General features: G+C 45.1%; 4 protein-coding genes across 6 annotated transcripts; 2 read left to right on the top strand and 2 right to left on the bottom strand.

Moving 5' to 3' along the window:
• The first annotated feature begins 5,260 nt into the window (after nucleotides 1-5,260).
• On the top strand, nucleotides 5,261-6,720 carry LOC6586486 (uncharacterized protein F13E9.13, mitochondrial). Of its 3 annotated transcripts, none has more exons than XM_032733283.2 (4): nucleotides 5,261-5,688; nucleotides 5,752-5,834; nucleotides 5,894-6,566; nucleotides 6,630-6,720. In XM_032733283.2, the coding sequence occupies exons 1-3, from the start codon at nucleotides 5,613-5,615 to the stop codon at nucleotides 6,560-6,562; spliced, it is 828 nt and encodes a 275-aa protein (XP_032589174.2). In that variant the 5' UTR covers nucleotides 5,261-5,612; the 3' UTR covers nucleotides 6,563-6,566; nucleotides 6,630-6,720. The 3 variants fall into 3 exon arrangements, with proteins under 3 accessions (XP_032589174.2, XP_032589175.2, XP_032589172.2); XM_032733284.2 differs by having other exon boundaries at nucleotides 5,894-6,563; nucleotides 6,630-6,713; XM_032733281.2 differs by having other exon boundaries at nucleotides 5,262-5,688; nucleotides 5,894-6,635.
• On the bottom strand, nucleotides 6,560-8,996 carry LOC6586485 (guanine nucleotide exchange factor DBS). The gene is made up of 4 exons (XM_002012063.4): nucleotides 8,682-8,996; nucleotides 8,051-8,608; nucleotides 7,441-7,994; nucleotides 6,560-7,387 (listed from the first exon to the last, which is right to left on the bottom strand). Exons 1-4 carry the CDS (start codon nucleotides 8,812-8,814, stop codon nucleotides 6,626-6,628), a joined length of 2,007 nt encoding a protein of 668 aa, XP_002012099.3. The 5' UTR covers nucleotides 8,815-8,996; the 3' UTR covers nucleotides 6,560-6,625.
• Nucleotides 8,997-9,489: 493 nt separating this feature from the next.
• Nucleotides 9,490-12,054, top strand: LOC6586484 (RINT1-like protein). The gene is made up of 5 exons (XM_002012062.4): nucleotides 9,490-9,748; nucleotides 9,800-10,627; nucleotides 10,684-10,909; nucleotides 10,968-11,757; nucleotides 11,834-12,054. The coding sequence occupies exons 1-5, from the start codon at nucleotides 9,608-9,610 to the stop codon at nucleotides 12,018-12,020; spliced, it is 2,172 nt and encodes a 723-aa protein (XP_002012098.1). The 5' UTR covers nucleotides 9,490-9,607; the 3' UTR covers nucleotides 12,021-12,054.
• Nucleotides 12,055-12,968: 914 nt separating this feature from the next.
• Nucleotides 12,969-15,699, bottom strand: LOC6586483 (major facilitator superfamily domain-containing protein 1). The gene is made up of 2 exons (XM_002012061.4): nucleotides 15,553-15,699; nucleotides 12,969-15,013 (listed from the first exon to the last, which is right to left on the bottom strand). Exon 2 carries the CDS (start codon nucleotides 14,873-14,875, stop codon nucleotides 13,445-13,447), a length of 1,431 nt encoding a protein of 476 aa, XP_002012097.1. The 5' UTR covers nucleotides 14,876-15,013; nucleotides 15,553-15,699; the 3' UTR covers nucleotides 12,969-13,444.
• Nucleotides 15,700-15,794: the final 95 nt, after the last annotated feature.

Here is a 15,794-nt window from a genome sequence, read left to right as displayed (position 1 = left end):
TGCGCGCGTGAAAATTAAACTAAAAAACAACAACAACAACAACAACAACAAAAAGTTTAAATAAAAAGTGAACTCAAAATGAGCAGCGACTGCAAGTGTTATTAGCATAGGCCAAAGCCAGAGCTGAGTTGAAGCACAAGAAAAGTGTTTAATAAAAAACTGAACTAAAACTAAAAGTGCCACTTGAGGGCAGCAAAAGCTTTATAATTTGTTTATACTCTATAAGTAAGAAAAAGTTGCCTTAACTGACCTATAAATGCCAAGCGCACAGCCATAGAAATCTAACAGCAACGAACTAACATATTTTTAATGGTTTCTATATGTTTTCCAAGTACTCGAGTGGCATTGCCCATAGATCTTTATAGCTTGGCTGTAATTTTGGCTTGAGTGGCGTCTAATTGAAGCAATTTGTTTATAATATGAATATAAATGGTTTCGTGTAGGCGTTTAGCATTTAGCATATATGGTCACCCTTTGTGCTCACGCTGGCAGCACTAATTAGGCGAAATAACAGTAAGAGAAAAAAAGTGTAGCATAGTTTAGTGCGCAGACTTTTAATGTGACAGTCGCGATAAAGCGGCTCGATACGAATAGCTCTGCCCACGCCCCAAAATTGAGGTCGCTGAAATGACTTTAATACATTCGTTATTGTTTTTGTTGCTATCCTTGTTGCTGTTGTTGTTGTTTATTTGTCTACTGTTACTTTTGCTGTGGCCTGCTTTCAAGGGTGTGACCGCATTTGCACCTGAGCTACGGTCACGAAGACGTTGCCTTGAGTTACGTTTTTAGCTATGGTTGTTGCTGCTGTTGCTGTTGTTGTTGTTGTTGTTGTTGTTGTTGTTGTTGTTGCTGCTGTTGTCTGTGGCGTAGTTTAATTAAAGTTCAAGTTTTAGTTGAATTTTCGTTGGCCATATTATTGCTTTATTTACTGAGCCATCGGCCAACCTGGTCTCTGGGAATTGAGTAATTTATTTGACTTCGCAGCACTGCAGCTAACTGTGCTGCGCACGTGGCGTATGCGTGATATTTTTCATTTATTTAGTCCACTTTCACTTGAGACTTGTGCAACCTTTGCAATATATTCAACAATATAGATTCCTTGTCTTTTCTATAGACTATTTGTATTTATCATTTTCATTTAACCTTTTTGGGAATTTTTTCCAATCAATCCGCTTTTCGCTTTTTTTTTTTTTAATTCATTTCTTCTTTGCCTTTGTCTGCCAAGTTTTGTCACGTAAATCAATTAAGCAACGGTGCAAGCTAACTTATTGAATGCCATAAAAAAGTCTCAAAGCAAAGCAAGAGATAAAAAAAAATAAAAAGAGTTTGCTAGATGAGAGTAGCTTACTAGACAAATACTCTGTAAGTACAACTTAGTATAGCCACTTCTAACAGCTATAGGCCATATCAATATTATCAATACAATCCATAAAGTGCAAAATTCCTAGTTGTACTTGGCTTCAAGCAGAATTCATTTCAGCTCTAATTCAACCTACCCACATCCCATAAGTACAGGGTATGCAAATGGTACAAAAGTGTGAAATTCGCAGCTGTCAGTTGATTCAAGATGGGTTCACTTCAGCTGCCACAGCCAGACGAATTACAAGCATTCAGCCAAAAACTTTACAAAGCCAAAGAAGCTTAAGCTGAAAAACAAATAATTTACCTATATATATTCAACTACATATATACACCTCTCTATCTCTCTCTCTCTCTCTCTCTCTGACCTATAATCAAGCATTCAGTTATAACAAAGCTTTCATTGAATAGGCCTTGCCACACCTGAAAAGGCGGTTCGATTACTGCTCATGTTTGCAGCTAATCAAATTGCATGTGTATTCGGTCTTTCGTCCAGGTATTCAGCTGGGCTGACTAGGCATGTTTGCAACGTTTTTCCATTTTCCAATTTGAAATTCTGTGTTACGGGCTTTGCGTGCAGGTCTATGACACACAGACACACACACACACCAACACACATAGTGTAAACGATGATCGATGCGCTGTAGTTTGGCAGCCAGAAATTATGGTCAGAGATAGAGCAACACGCGAATCCATTTTGTCAACCAGTTTATGCCATTTGCATGGCCATTGGTAATTTTCATTGAAATTTATTGACTAATTGCATTCGCGCAACACATATAAAAAAGCTGCGACCGCTCGAAGAATGCCAAATAAAATGGTAAATTTATCACGCGTTCAACGCGGCGCATGAGTAATATATTAATTTGAAATCAATGTCGCAATATGGCAAAATCGAGCCAAATCCAATTAATAAAAAAAATTCTCAAAGTGTGAACATTTGATTTAATGAGGCAGCAAGCAACAGAAAGCGAGAGTGAGAGGGGGAGTGAGAGAGCGAGAGGGAGAGGGGAAGTGTGTGGCACGTTGCAGATTGACCTCTGTGCTCGGGGAGTCAAGGCTGCAGCTGACAGCTGCCAGTTTGATAACTTTTCAATTAGCCAGAAAGTTGGGCGCAGAATTATTCAGTAGGCTAAAAGCTAAAGTGATTATATGCCAAATATTTACAAACATAAATATGTGTGCATGTGTATGTGTATGTGTGAAGGTAGGTATTGCTGCCTATGCAAATACAGCAAACACTCTATTAACGGCCAGCTCGCAGCTGCTAAGCCTTTAAACTCATTCAGCTCCCATCTATTTGCTTTATAAACCCAAATACTTTTCACACTCGTTCACGAAGTGAATGGAGTATATTGGCTTTGGGCAATGTTTGATTGAGAGAGATCATGTTTTTGGATTGTGAATTCTATTTGTTGAATACTATAAATTCTTACAGATTAATTTTTCTATTGGGTGTACTTCAACCTCGTCCTCATACGTAATTCTTTAAGTATCATAAATAATTTATTGCAGTGTAAAAACTTGTTTATGCTGCTGATTATGTTGGCCAAAGTTATGGGCAGCTAATTAGCTGGCATACAAAAAAGTGCCAACTGGGTGGAAAATGCTTGTAAAGCGGAACTTGGAGTAACTGTTGCTTGCTCAAAGGATATGCTGTCTATGCTGTTTGTCTTTCAATGCAGCACACACAGACACATAATTGCGTTATATGCTCTCAGTCTCTATGTGTGTGTGTGTTTAAGCGTGTGTAAGTGTGTGTCTTGCATAATCGCAAAAGCAAGCAACGGAAACAACTTGTTGCAACTACAACAACTGAGCATTATATGTGCATGTGTGTGTGCCTGTGTGCATGTGTGTGTGTGTGCATGTGTGTGCAACAAAGGCAAGGCCGAGGTGTCGAGTGTGGCGCTCAGCACACGTTATAAATAATTTATGTTGTTTGCTGAGCAGGTGTACAAAAATTCATTTCGTTTCGCATGCTGCTTTCAGAATCCTTGAAAAATACCTAAAAGTTTGCAAGAAAATTGCAATTTAAACTTTCAACATTGGAAACTAAAGTTTTGCCCAGACAAGTTAACTTAATATAAAAGCAAATATTTGTTTAGCCTTCGATACATTAGCTTTTGGTCAACTCACTCACAGGCCACAATCCAATCAGCAATTCATAATTCAATTAAATTCGTTTAATTGCTTGTGCATTTTGCAAATAATAAATCGTTGGTTTTGCCTCTCGCATGAAAGGACCCGCAGCAGTGCTTCAATCAGAGGAGTAGAACAAAGGCCATAAGCACTTTTACATATTGTAAAACAAAACAAAACAAAACAAAGCCCAATTGTTAACATGCACAAAACATACGTGTGCGCAGCAAGCAAAAACAATGCAAGAGCAGAGCAAACAAATGAAAATACCGGATGCCATTGCGAATGCCGTGCCCAAATGGGATGCTGTATAGTTATTTATTTTTTTGTTGGAGGCGCTATGGGGCGTGGTAATTGAAATGGCGCGCTGCGCACAGCGAGTACCGTTGCCGTTTCCGCTAAGCACAGGCAATCAGACATAGGCACGGCCAACACCAGCGCCAAACCTAAAACCAAAACCCAGCCAGCCGCCCAGTTAGCCAGCGAGGCAAGCTCCCCCGATCTGGCACAAAAGCAAATCAAACTCAAGGACAATGCGCGCCACAATTTCAAACAATGTAACAAGGGGCGCATAACAACAACTGAGCATTAGGCGTGACTACTAAGTGCATACCCTGTAAATGGTAATTTAAAATACAATACCAAAAATGTATTTTAGGCATACCGAGGCGATGTTTTAGAATATATCGATATATTTCAAGGATCAGCATGCATCGTTATATATCGATATCCAAAAGTGTGTTTCTATCCCTCTCTAGCCAGTCACGCGACAACACGCAGATCAACCAAAGCTTATGGCGCTGCCACCTGTCCGCAGCTTACATGCATTCATGCGAAATTCAACATAACCCGCTTTAGGAACTTTTCACGGAGTAGCTAACGCAATGCTAACAAAGCGCGCAGCCTGTTCATTTCGCAATTTCCAAACAGCTGCCAATGCTTTTCCTGGCCGCCGTTGTTTCCATGACGTCCTGTGGCCGTGATAAGCCTTTGCCTTTTGTTTTAGCAGGACGTCGCGAATTGTGATGGCCTTCCATGCGGCGCCCTTTTTTAATGGACAGCCATTAGACGCATTTCTTAGTGTTAGCACAACATAAAAGCACAAGAACAAAGCGCAGTTACTTACGTGACGCGCATGTTGGGGATTAGAGCATGCACCGCGGATTAAAAATCCGTTGCTGACTTTTAAATTGTAAAACTGCACTGGCACAGAAAAAATGGTGCTCACTATGAAAATGGCCGCGGCTGACTGATCTCTGCTAACGAGTGGGCATCACTGCACAATGATATGGTTGCCACTTGGCAAATTAATTAATTTGGAGAGGTTTGGCAAATGAATTTATTTGGAGGGATCAATATCCATATAAATAAATATTTTAATAAATTTACTTATACTTAAATTTTAATAATAAAGTGTTAGAAGAAAAGTATGCATATTTAAAATCACAGGGCAGAATCTATTTGATTGCCCATATCATATATATGTATATATATATATATATATATATATATATATATCTGTTCGTATGTATGTCTGCACAGTCGTCACTCCGTCTGTCTCTCAGTCTATTAGCTTATGAGGAAGCAACGAAGAATACGACGACACACGATAGATCATTTAAGTTGTCTGTATGTGTGCAGAAATACTCTTCGGTATTTATATTTGAGAAAAACGAAGCTAGCATGCCCGAAGCAGCAGAGAGAGCAGCATTGGTCCCCTAAAGGTCGACTGCAACGATCGCTACCTGTCGTCGGGCTCATCGGTTGAGCGCATCTCCGTGTGTGAGTGAGAGTCGGTCTATATAATGGGCAACACCCACAGCATTTCTTCAGTCACCCAGGCCCGATGGGGGTCAGTCGAGCAGTGCAGTAAAGTGAAGTGAAGTAAAGTGAGGTGAAGTGATGTGAGAATTAAGGACTTGGAGGAAATACACTAGTCCGCTACTCCAACATTTTATTTAACATTTTAGCCTGCTGCCTTAACAGCTGGCAGCCCTGACTCAACAGGTTGCAGTAAATCAGTGTTGGGAAATGTGTTAAGAACAGCTGATGCGACTTTGCTCATCTCTATTGTTGTTTATATATTTTGTAAGCATATTTTTAATTTGATAATGCGGCGATTTGTTAGCGTATTTGGTAAAGAAAAATGCAAAATAATTGGCATGATACATGTGGATGCATTGCCAGGTAAATGTCGAAATAAAAATTTTTCAAAGCAACTATTTTAATACAGCAAATATTCAAATTAAGGCACTCCTCGCTATGCCGGCAACTGGAATCAGACTATTGAGAAGGCCAAACACGAGGCGGAGCTGTACAGGAGACAGCAAATGGTAGTCCAAGAGTGATAATATGTATGCAAGAAAGTAATTTGGTGTATAATATCGTGCAGGATGCCGTGCTCATCGAGAATATGCACGATATACCCTACGTGCAGGATCGTCACCTTGGCGCTGAGATTGTTTCGTGCATGACGCGACTGTCGCTGGCCGTGCGCGATATTCTGCCCAAGCAGACGCCTTGCGGCGTGCAGGTGCTCGCCTGTGGCAACAAGCAATCGCTGGCCATAGCCAAGGCCTGCCAGCTGCAATTCATACGCGCCGAAGGCTTTGTCTTCGGCCACGTGGCCGATGAGGGCTACACGGACGCCTGCGCCGGCGAGCTGCTGCGCTATCGCAGGCAGATCGATGCGGAGGATGTGCTCATATTTACGGATCTGAAGAAGAAGCACAGCTCGCATGCCATAACAGCAGACGTCAACCTGCTGGAAACGGCTCATGCGGCGGAATTCTTTCTCACGGACGGAATCATCGTCACGGGCACGGCAACAGGCCAGGCAGCTAGTCCCGCAGATGTCCAGGAGCTAGCCGGCCAGCTAAAGGTGCCACTCATAATAGGCTCGGGCGTAACCAGGGACAACATAAGTCAATATTTCCCAGATGCCCAAGCTGCCATCATTGGCTCCCACTTCAAGCGCGACGGCGACTGGCAGCAGGAGATCGACGAGCGGGCCTTGGAGGGATTCATGAGCCGAGTCAGAGAGCTGCGAGGCGCGTGCTGATGTAGTAAATGCTTTTATTGTGGATTGAATGAGTGGTGCGATAAATTACAATATATTCTAATTCTAGAAGAGATTGGCAAAAAAGTCATAAATACGCTCGCGTAGCGATGGGGCTTTGATAGCCTCTGCATTGCTTCCACTGCTGGGGAAGACGAATGGCTTCTGCTCATACGCATCTAGCGCATCATCGAACTTGACCCGCTTCTTCTGTGGAACTGCATACAAGGCGTCCTCCTCGGCTGATCTGAGAGTCTGCTCAGGTGTGGTCCAACCGCCGCCTCCACCTCCGACTCCGACTCCGCCACTCTTTTGGCTGCCTCCACTGGAGCGCAATGGAAAGAGCACATCCCGAAAGTTTCCATTGCCAAGGTCCACATCGAACAGATCCTCGCGCTTGATGGCCGTGGGTATGGTGTTGTCCACGTTGTGCGCACGGAAGTATGACTTGGAATCGGAGTAGCGGCTGGCGAAGCCGTAACTGGGATCCGCGTCAAGCGGCTGGTTGTTGGTCGGTTTGCTGCGCTTCAAGATGCCACGCAGATTGTTGGCCTTGTCGCCGGTGGCAATCATTTTGTACAGCTTGGAGATGCGATTCTCCTTGCTGGCGGACGGCGGCTCCTCCTTGCGCCGCAGCTCCACTGTGGGCGGCGGTGGCGCCGGACGCTTGACAGTCACGCTTAAAGTGGATGTAGACGGCTGGGGCATCTGCTGTGGATACTTACGCTTGCGTGGAAAGCAAATGCTGCGACTGCCCAGTGACTCATTGGGGGCTTCCTCATCCGAATCCGTGCTGCGATTCTTGTTGCGAAAAATAGTCTCATAATCCTGCAAAGAAGGGAGAATCAGAAGGGATCACAGCTGAGATCCTTGCTACTCACGCATTTGCGCTTGTTGGGACTCAGTACATAATCGGCGCCGAATTTCTTCATGTCCTTCTTGCGGATGGGCGTGCGTTTGCTGGAGTCCTTGCGCAGGGTCTTGCGGCACTGCACATGCAAGTCAATAGCATCCCGTATGAAGCCCACCCAGGTGCGCGACACCTGCAGATCGTCGCAGCCGAAGATGATGCCGTCGCTCTGGCAGCTCAGCTTGAAGTTTCCCGGCATCATCTCGTAGACTTTGCACTTCTTCAGGGGAAAGATGCAGCAGCATTCGAGGGAGTTCTCCACCTGGGTGTTGGGCGCACGCTCCTTGATCACCTTGCAGTACATGAAGATGTCCGACATGAGCACACAGTAGCGCTTGATGGGCTGGCCCTTGTGCGTGATCTTGTAGAGCATGCCCTCCTTGATGACGCGGCGCGAGGGCTTCACGATGTTGGGCGTGCGATTGACGAGAGAATTCTGCAGATGAATCAGATACTGGGTTATCTCCTGCTCCTCCACGCAGGCGTTAATGTGCGAGGCCGTCGCCTCGATCTCCTTGACAGATTCTATAAAAGAAACGTGAGAAATCCTCCCCAGAAATTGTGTTTAATTCTTGACTCACCCTTCAGGAGCTTGTAGTCCGCGTCGGCTGGACTGGTGTAGAGCAGCACCTGCTCCAGCAGCAGCTTGTAGCGAGGCACCCGCTGTATGGGCACAATCATCAATGAATTGAGCTTGCGCTGCACCTCCGGACGGCTCTCGTTCTCCTCCAGAAATTTACGAAAAACTGGATTCTTGCTTATCAAATCTTGCAGTATAAACAATGCACCTCGGTAATCGAATGCATAGACCGAGTAGAGCTTAAAGAACGGAGCCATCTTGAGGAACGCATGTGCCACATTCTCCATGTTGGCCTCCAGCTCGCGCAGGAACTCTCCATTCAAATTGTGAATCATCTCGATTTGGCCAAAGAGTGCCGTGTGGTTGGCGGCATCGATGATGGCCTGCTCCTTGAGCGGCCGCACAAAGTATTTCATGAGCAGCTCTAGCTGCTCTAAGTAAGACTTCTCCGACGTGATAATCTCCTGAACTGCTTGCAGACGGAAGCCGATGCGTTTGCCTGCCTCCGGATTGGGTGAGCCAATGGGACTGCTTGAGCTGCTGTCCAGCATGGAGCACACTGATCAGGGATAACAGCACTAATTAGAAGGCGTCCTTTGTCTTCGGCTTGGGCACGCCCCTTTCTCGCTTACCTTTCTTACGCGACTTGGCCGTCAGAAGGTTTCGCTCTTGCAAAACCTGACGTAGCTCACGACTAAAACTGAGCGGTGTGTGTGGCGAGTTGGCAACACCTGGGGTGTGGCCCTTTTGTCTTGGCGTAAACATTTTCACTTCAAATTTTCCGCAGCCCGACGAAAAAGTTAATGCAACGCGACGCTAACTGCAACACCTGCTGGCGGCTGTGTTTGAAAAATGTCATTCACTGCAGATGGTAACACGCGGCCTATCGCTATCGATAAAAATTACAGCCCTGCAACAGATAGTTTTCATTTGAACTAAAACCACTCAAGTAGATTTAGCTCATACGATAGTATTTTCAATTTCAATTGCACTCAATGGGGAATGTCGAATATGAAAGAAGAACAAGTTTGTATAGCGTGCCTACTAAGATCTGTGACGATGAGTTATGCCTGAAGCAGGTAATTAAATGAGAGCAGACCAAATTTACTGTGGTCAACTCCAGCAGGTAGTTGAATCTCAGTTTAACTCCGAATGTAAAAAATTTGGTCTCCCGCTCTTACTCATTAATCAATACTGCAACTGGTAATTCTAATTCTTTTCCATGCTGAACGTTTTAGCTTCAAGGGAAACATATACAAAAATCTTCAGCCCATACTGAGTTTGTCAAATTATTGTTACTCGTTTAAACACTTCCGATTTGGCGCCACTTGTGTGATTGAACTAGCTCAAATAATTGTCGCTCTTTTTGCTAGTTCAGATTTGGCGCCACAGGTGGAATTAAAAAAGTTCTCCATGAACTACCTAAACTAGTTCACTCTTTCAAATTAGTAGCTGCACTGCAGCCATGGTTTATTAGTGACTGCATCAACAATTATTTTTATACGTGTTCATAGCCCAATTATATGTTTTATATTTTTATTTGAATGTACCGCACACAATGCACGGAAAGCTGAGTGAACTGGAACAGCGCATTGTAGCGCGCCTCAATGAAAAGATTGGCAAAGATGCCAATCAGCTGCATCGGGCTGCGCTGCTCGTTGATGAATCCAAGCAACGATTGCAAGCAATCAGCCAAAACGTAAGTGTAAATTTCAAAATTACAGCATATATAATTGCTTTGGACTTTCAGCTGAACTATGAGGATCCACTCAACGTGTCCAGCTACAAGTCAGCGCTCCAATGCCAGCAACAGGTCTGTGAAAGCATCGACTTCGAGCTGGAGAAACTTTCGCAGTTCAGTGCGAAGCTGAAACAGAAGCTCAAGGAGTGTCAGCCGGCTCTGGATGGCGTGGCAGAGGATCTACAGCAGGTGCGACAGCTGCAGAATGTGACGCAATATCTGCGCCTGGTGCAAGACATACAAGAGATCAGCGCAGCGCTAGGAGCCGCCATCAATGGCAAGGACGAGGCTAAGCTGGTCAACATCTACCTGACGCTCTACGAAGGCAACGACTGTGAGCACAGCGTGGTGGGACGACTGCAGTCGGTGCAGGCAACTTATCTGAAGTCGTACGCTGAAGCCACAGCCATCTACTGGCACAAGCTGCTGCTGCAGCGTCTCTCCAGCGAGTTTGAGGCTGTGCTCAAGGCGATGCGCTGGGCGCACCTGGAGCAGCAGTCGCTCAGCTATTCCCCCAGTCGTGACACTGCCAAGGCACAACTGCTCGCCGAATATATGTTCCTCATCAAATCCCCAGCGGAGGAGCATGAGAATATGCTGAGCATCACGTCCAGCATTGTGTGCCCGCCCATTAGTAAGGTGGTGCAGCTGCTGCTGGCTCCGTATCGCCAGCGCTTCATGTTCCACTTCACAGGCACGCGGCAAACGAATCGACTGGACAAGCCCGAGTGGTTCTACACGCAGATCCTAAACTGGGGCAAGCAAACGCATTCCTTTGTGGGCAAGACGTTCCAGCCAGCGGCCATGAAGGCGGGCAAATTGGACTGCAATCTAAGAGTAAATTTAATCCCCAAACTAATTGTAATCCTTACTAATCGAACTGTCTATTCCAGCTGGAATTCATGCGCGGCCTGGTGCAGCTGACCATTGAAAAGCTGGCAGTGGACATTGAGCAAATCGCGCAGGATGAGAATCTGTTTGCTCATCTGCTGGATGAGACGCTCGCCTTTGAGGCAGAGCTGCGCGAGACCTTTGGCTATCCGGCCAGCTTTCCCAGCGCCATTTCCGTGCTCACACAGCCCATGTATCTGCTGCGCTGGATATCGCTGGAGGAGCGATGTAAAATGGAATTGAGGCCAGACTTGGAAAAATATTTTAATATATTGTTCTTTCCCAGTTTGTGCAGAGAAAATGGACCAGATCTTGCAGGCGGAGACGCCGTTTCAGCTGATAGATCCGAATACCTTCGAGGATGATCTGAAGATACCGAAATGTGCCGATCAGTTCATGCGCCTGCTGGACGCCATCAAGGATCGTTACTATGCGCTCATACAGCCCGGCCATCAGCTGCAATTCCTACAGCTGCAGCTGGAGCTGATCGACAGCTTTCGACGGCGACTCGTTCAGCTGCACAGCAGCGGAGCTGTGGCCAGCCTGCCCGTGCTGAATGCCATCAACTATCTGATAATGGTGCTGCGCGAGTGGGGCGAGAATGTGCATTATTTACATTTGCATGCAGCGCTGGCCGGGCCAAATGCCAGCGAAATCAATTCGGTGTTCGAGCATCCCGTCGCCGAGCTGGAGCACTGGGCACGCCAGCTGATGAAGAATCTGGCCAACAAGGCCGTGAACGAGATGAAGGCGAAGTCGATGAACTACCGCCACGACTGCTGGCCCAGCATGCCCGAGCAGAACAGCCGCGAGCCCTTCATCCTCTCGCCCAGCGGCGGGGAAATGTTCCAGGTCCTAGTCACACTCCTGCACAACCTGGAGCGCGAGCTGTCCGCCAATTTGTTCAACCAGACGCTGCGTCTGATGGCCCAGCAGATCGACGACTTCATTCTGGAGGACATGGTATTAAATACGAGGTTCTCAACGGCAGGTGCTGCCCAGTTCAACTACGACATGACGCTGCTCTTCGCGCTCTTCGGCCAATACACACGACGACCCGAGCTGCTCTTCAAGCGGTGAGTCATGGCAGAGCGCTTCAATGCTCTAGCTAAATATCATATTTACCAAACTCATTATATGATTATATTTCAGCATTCATGACGCTTGCAAATTGCTGACAGCGGCGAGGGGCACAGCTCTGCTGCTGCTCGAGACTCTGCGCGGCGGGCAGACGGCGGAGGAGAAGACGAAGCCACTGCATGAACTACGCGTGCTCGGCCTGGACAGCAGACAGTGCATCGAGGTGCTCGAGCGACGGACAGACATTAAAATGTTTTAAATAAAGCAAACGTGGAACTTTTACTGTACGAAAAGCAAAGCATTCTGATCGATTCGGGCAGTGCCTAAAATGTGGGTTGACTCACAGATAAGGCAATTACATATTGAATTAGCACTGTTAGCACTAGCATAAAAGCCTCGTATAACTGTAGAGCATTTCAAATTTCTCTATGAATAAGTTTTAATTTGTTTTCTAAAGGAATTGATAAAGCTACTGTGAAGCTAATTCCAATGTTTGTCAGTTGACTATAGAAATAGTAGAGCGTATTATAAGCTGTAAAAGTATAGCTTTATATATCTAAGAAGTTTTAAAATGAGAACTTCAGGCTGAACCCTAAGCAGATTCGTCGAGTGTTCGCTTAAAAAACGTCTTGAGAGAGATTAGATTATATGCTCTTTAATCTCAATCTCTCAATATACACTATATACTCTTAATTGCAATCCCTCTTTAATCTCTCAATATGCTCGAATCAAACTAGGAAGTAGTGTTCTATAGTTCTATAGCCTAGCTATCAGTAACGTATTTATCTTATATTTATAGTCTTCTCTTAGTTTCTTAAAGAGACATTATCGGTCAACACTGGAAAGTTAATGGAAAACTTTATTATTCAAGCTATGCTGACCTGATTCAACAATTGCAATCTTGACTATACTTGCTATAGATACTATAGCCTTTAGTATACTATATAGTCTGCTATAACTCACATTTCTAATAGGAGCAATCAGTCAAATGAGCTTTATCATCTAGCATTCGAATGACTAATGTGGACTTTGGGTGACCAGACTTCTGTACGTATATATACATATATATGTATGTGTAAATATACTCCCTCCACAAACTACGCTCCAATTTCCTCGTAAACATTCCCAAACACCTCTATATGGTATGTACTACACTATGCTCCAGCATTTCCCAGTAAGTAAGCCAATGCAAGAAAAACAATATATATCTTGATCAACACATATACATATATCTTTATTGCCATACAATAGGGGAGTGTAAGGCCTATTGAATTCAAAAGACATTTAATGGAATATCAATGATTTATTGTTAAACATTTGGACTTAAACAGAGATTTGATTTATTTAAAAATTTGTAAAACATGTACACAAAAGATTAACATGCAGTAATTGTATTAATAATAAATTGTTCTAAAAATACATAAATGTAATTCATTAATATATATATATAATATGTATATCTGTGTGTGTGTGGGTGTGTGTACTTTTAGACAAACAATTCCAATTCAGTAAATACCTAGCGATACATTGTTCGCTCATCACATTATCAAAGATCAATCGTAGACCCGTCTTTTCACATAGTTCGTTAAAATGTTTCCGGACCCGCATTTCGGGGCCTTTAACTATAGAATTCCATAATAAAGCAGAATTTTCGTACACACGATGCTGGCTCATTGTAGTTCCCTATTCAAAGTTCTGATAGTTGGCCGAATTGACATACGTCGCCCGCTGAGCCGGGCTCATGTTGAGATTGCCGCGATGCTTCTTGTCGTAGGCCCAGATGACGCTGGTGGCGATTAGGGCGATCGTCAGCCAGCCCATGAAGAAGAGCTGCACCCAGGTGTGGTCGTTCTTGCTCTGGTCGGCTATGATGCCGGCCACGATGGTGATGACAGCCAGGCCGAGATTCTGCACGGACTGACAGAAGCCGTACGCGGTGCCCAGCTGATATTCGGGTATGATGAGGGCCACCAAGGGCCAGAGGCTGGCAGCCAGCATGGAGTACGATAGGCCCATGGTAATCATGCCCACATAGGGCGTCACTTGGGTAAAGGTGAGCAGCACATGTGCTCCAATTGTGGTTAGCGTGGCCAACATCACCCAGGTGACATTGCGACCCAGCTTGTCGATGATGAAGCCGAAGATCGGCGAGGAGACTGCAGCAATCAGGTAGACCAGCGAGTCGACGGTGTTGGCCTGCGCCGCCGTGTAGCCAAAGCGATCCATGAAGAACTTCTGGCCGAGAGCAATGAACGGAAAGATGGCCACATAGTAGGCGACACAGATGATCGAGACCATCCAGTAGGGCGCCTTGAATGTGAAGACGTCCGTGAGCTTGGGTATTTCGCCGGAGGGGTTGTTGTTGCGCTGCATAATCCGCTCCGCCCGCTTGTCCATCCAGCCGAGCACGAGGGCACAGATCAGGGACATGACGCAGGTGATCGTGGCCAGCAGCAGGACGACGCCAAGAGCGCGATATCCCTGATAGAACTCGCTCACGTAGTTGTAGATCGGCTGCATGACCCAGAAGTTAACGGTGCTGCCAAAGCGGGCCACCGAGAGCTGCAGGCCGAACACCATGTTCAACTCCTTTCCCTTGAACCAGAGCACCGCATAGCTGTTCTGGGCGACGGCCAGCGACTCGGCGCCGATGCCGAAGATGAAGCGGCCAAGGATCATCAGCCAAAAGGTGTCCAACAGCGCTCCGCTGGCAAAGATCAGCTGACCCACCAGCAGGATGAGCATGTAGATAATCGTGCCCAGACGAATGCCGAACAGGCGATCAATCAGGAATCCTCCCACGAAGCAGAGCACAACATTGGGCCACGAGTAGATCGAGTAGATGAGCGTAAACTGCGTCGCACTCAGATCCAGCTCCTTCTTGAACACCGACTGCAAGGCGCCCGGATTATCGTAGCAGAAATACGACCCGAAGCCGAGCAGGCACATAAAGACGAGCGCCTGGAAGCGATGGCAGGTGCTCGTTGGCATGCAGCAGCCGCCCGAGGGCAGAGCCAACTCATTATCCTGACTTCGGCGATCCGTGCTCGGTGTCTCCTCATTGGCGGCCCCCTCCTCTCTGCCCACGATGGGATCCTCGTCGTCTCGAGCCATGACTAAGCGGCCCGCTGGACAAAATTGCACTGAATGGATACAAAGTTATCCGACTCTGACTAGCACAAAAGGGCGTTTTTTTGCTCAACAAAAACAAAATAAATGATATCGAAATTTGTTTTCGTTATTCGCTGATTTCTGCAAAAGAAAACAGAAAAAATCACTATGAGATCGAAGGCCAAATACCCTAACAGACATGACAAAGCAGCCTCTGCACATTAAAATCTACTTCATATTCAATTATATCAATTAAAGCTATTTATTTTAGTAATAATACTTTAATATTATTATTTATTTGACTTTAATTTATAAAATGAGACATTAATAATGATTAAATATCGGATGCGTTATATGCTTCATTTCATATTCAGCACTATTCTCTTTTTGCAGTGTATAAAAATGCCGTTGAATCTGGTTCCACTCTCTAACACACACTCATACACACGCACCCACATACACAAGCAGACAATTTTATTTGCAGTTGTGTGTGTGTCTTGTATTTTTCAACTCTTTTGCTTTGTCTGTTTCACATTGTTATCGCATTCGTTTATATTGTTTTCGCTGTACTCTGTACTCTTCTCTTTGTCTATAGTTTGGATGCTGATTATTGCCTGCGTAGTAGTTTACGCATTAGTTCTTGTTACATTTTCTTATCACTTATTTACTGCTGCACTTACATTAATTAATTCTATGCTTTATAACACACACGGCGCACTTCATTCGAGAATCACTGAATGTTATGCACCTGAACGTTATTAGCGTTCAAATAAAACTAAACTCGATTTTCAATTCTCTCCTACGCTGTGCGCTAATTAACGTTAATTACTTAGGAAGTGAATGTAATCGTTACAGTTACCGAGTAGTTTTGAGCCAGGGCTGCACAGCAAGTATTTCATAAATAAACATATGTTGTTATTAA

The sequence above is a fragment of the Drosophila mojavensis genome, unplaced genomic scaffold, assembly GCF_018153725.1.
Source record: "Drosophila mojavensis isolate 15081-1352.22 unplaced genomic scaffold, ASM1815372v1 contig_74, whole genome shotgun sequence".
NCBI classification, from domain to species: Eukaryota; Metazoa; Arthropoda; class Insecta; order Diptera; family Drosophilidae; genus Drosophila; species Drosophila mojavensis.
Note: the sequence above shows the minus strand (reverse complement) of the source record. Positions and strands in the feature narration are given on the sequence as shown.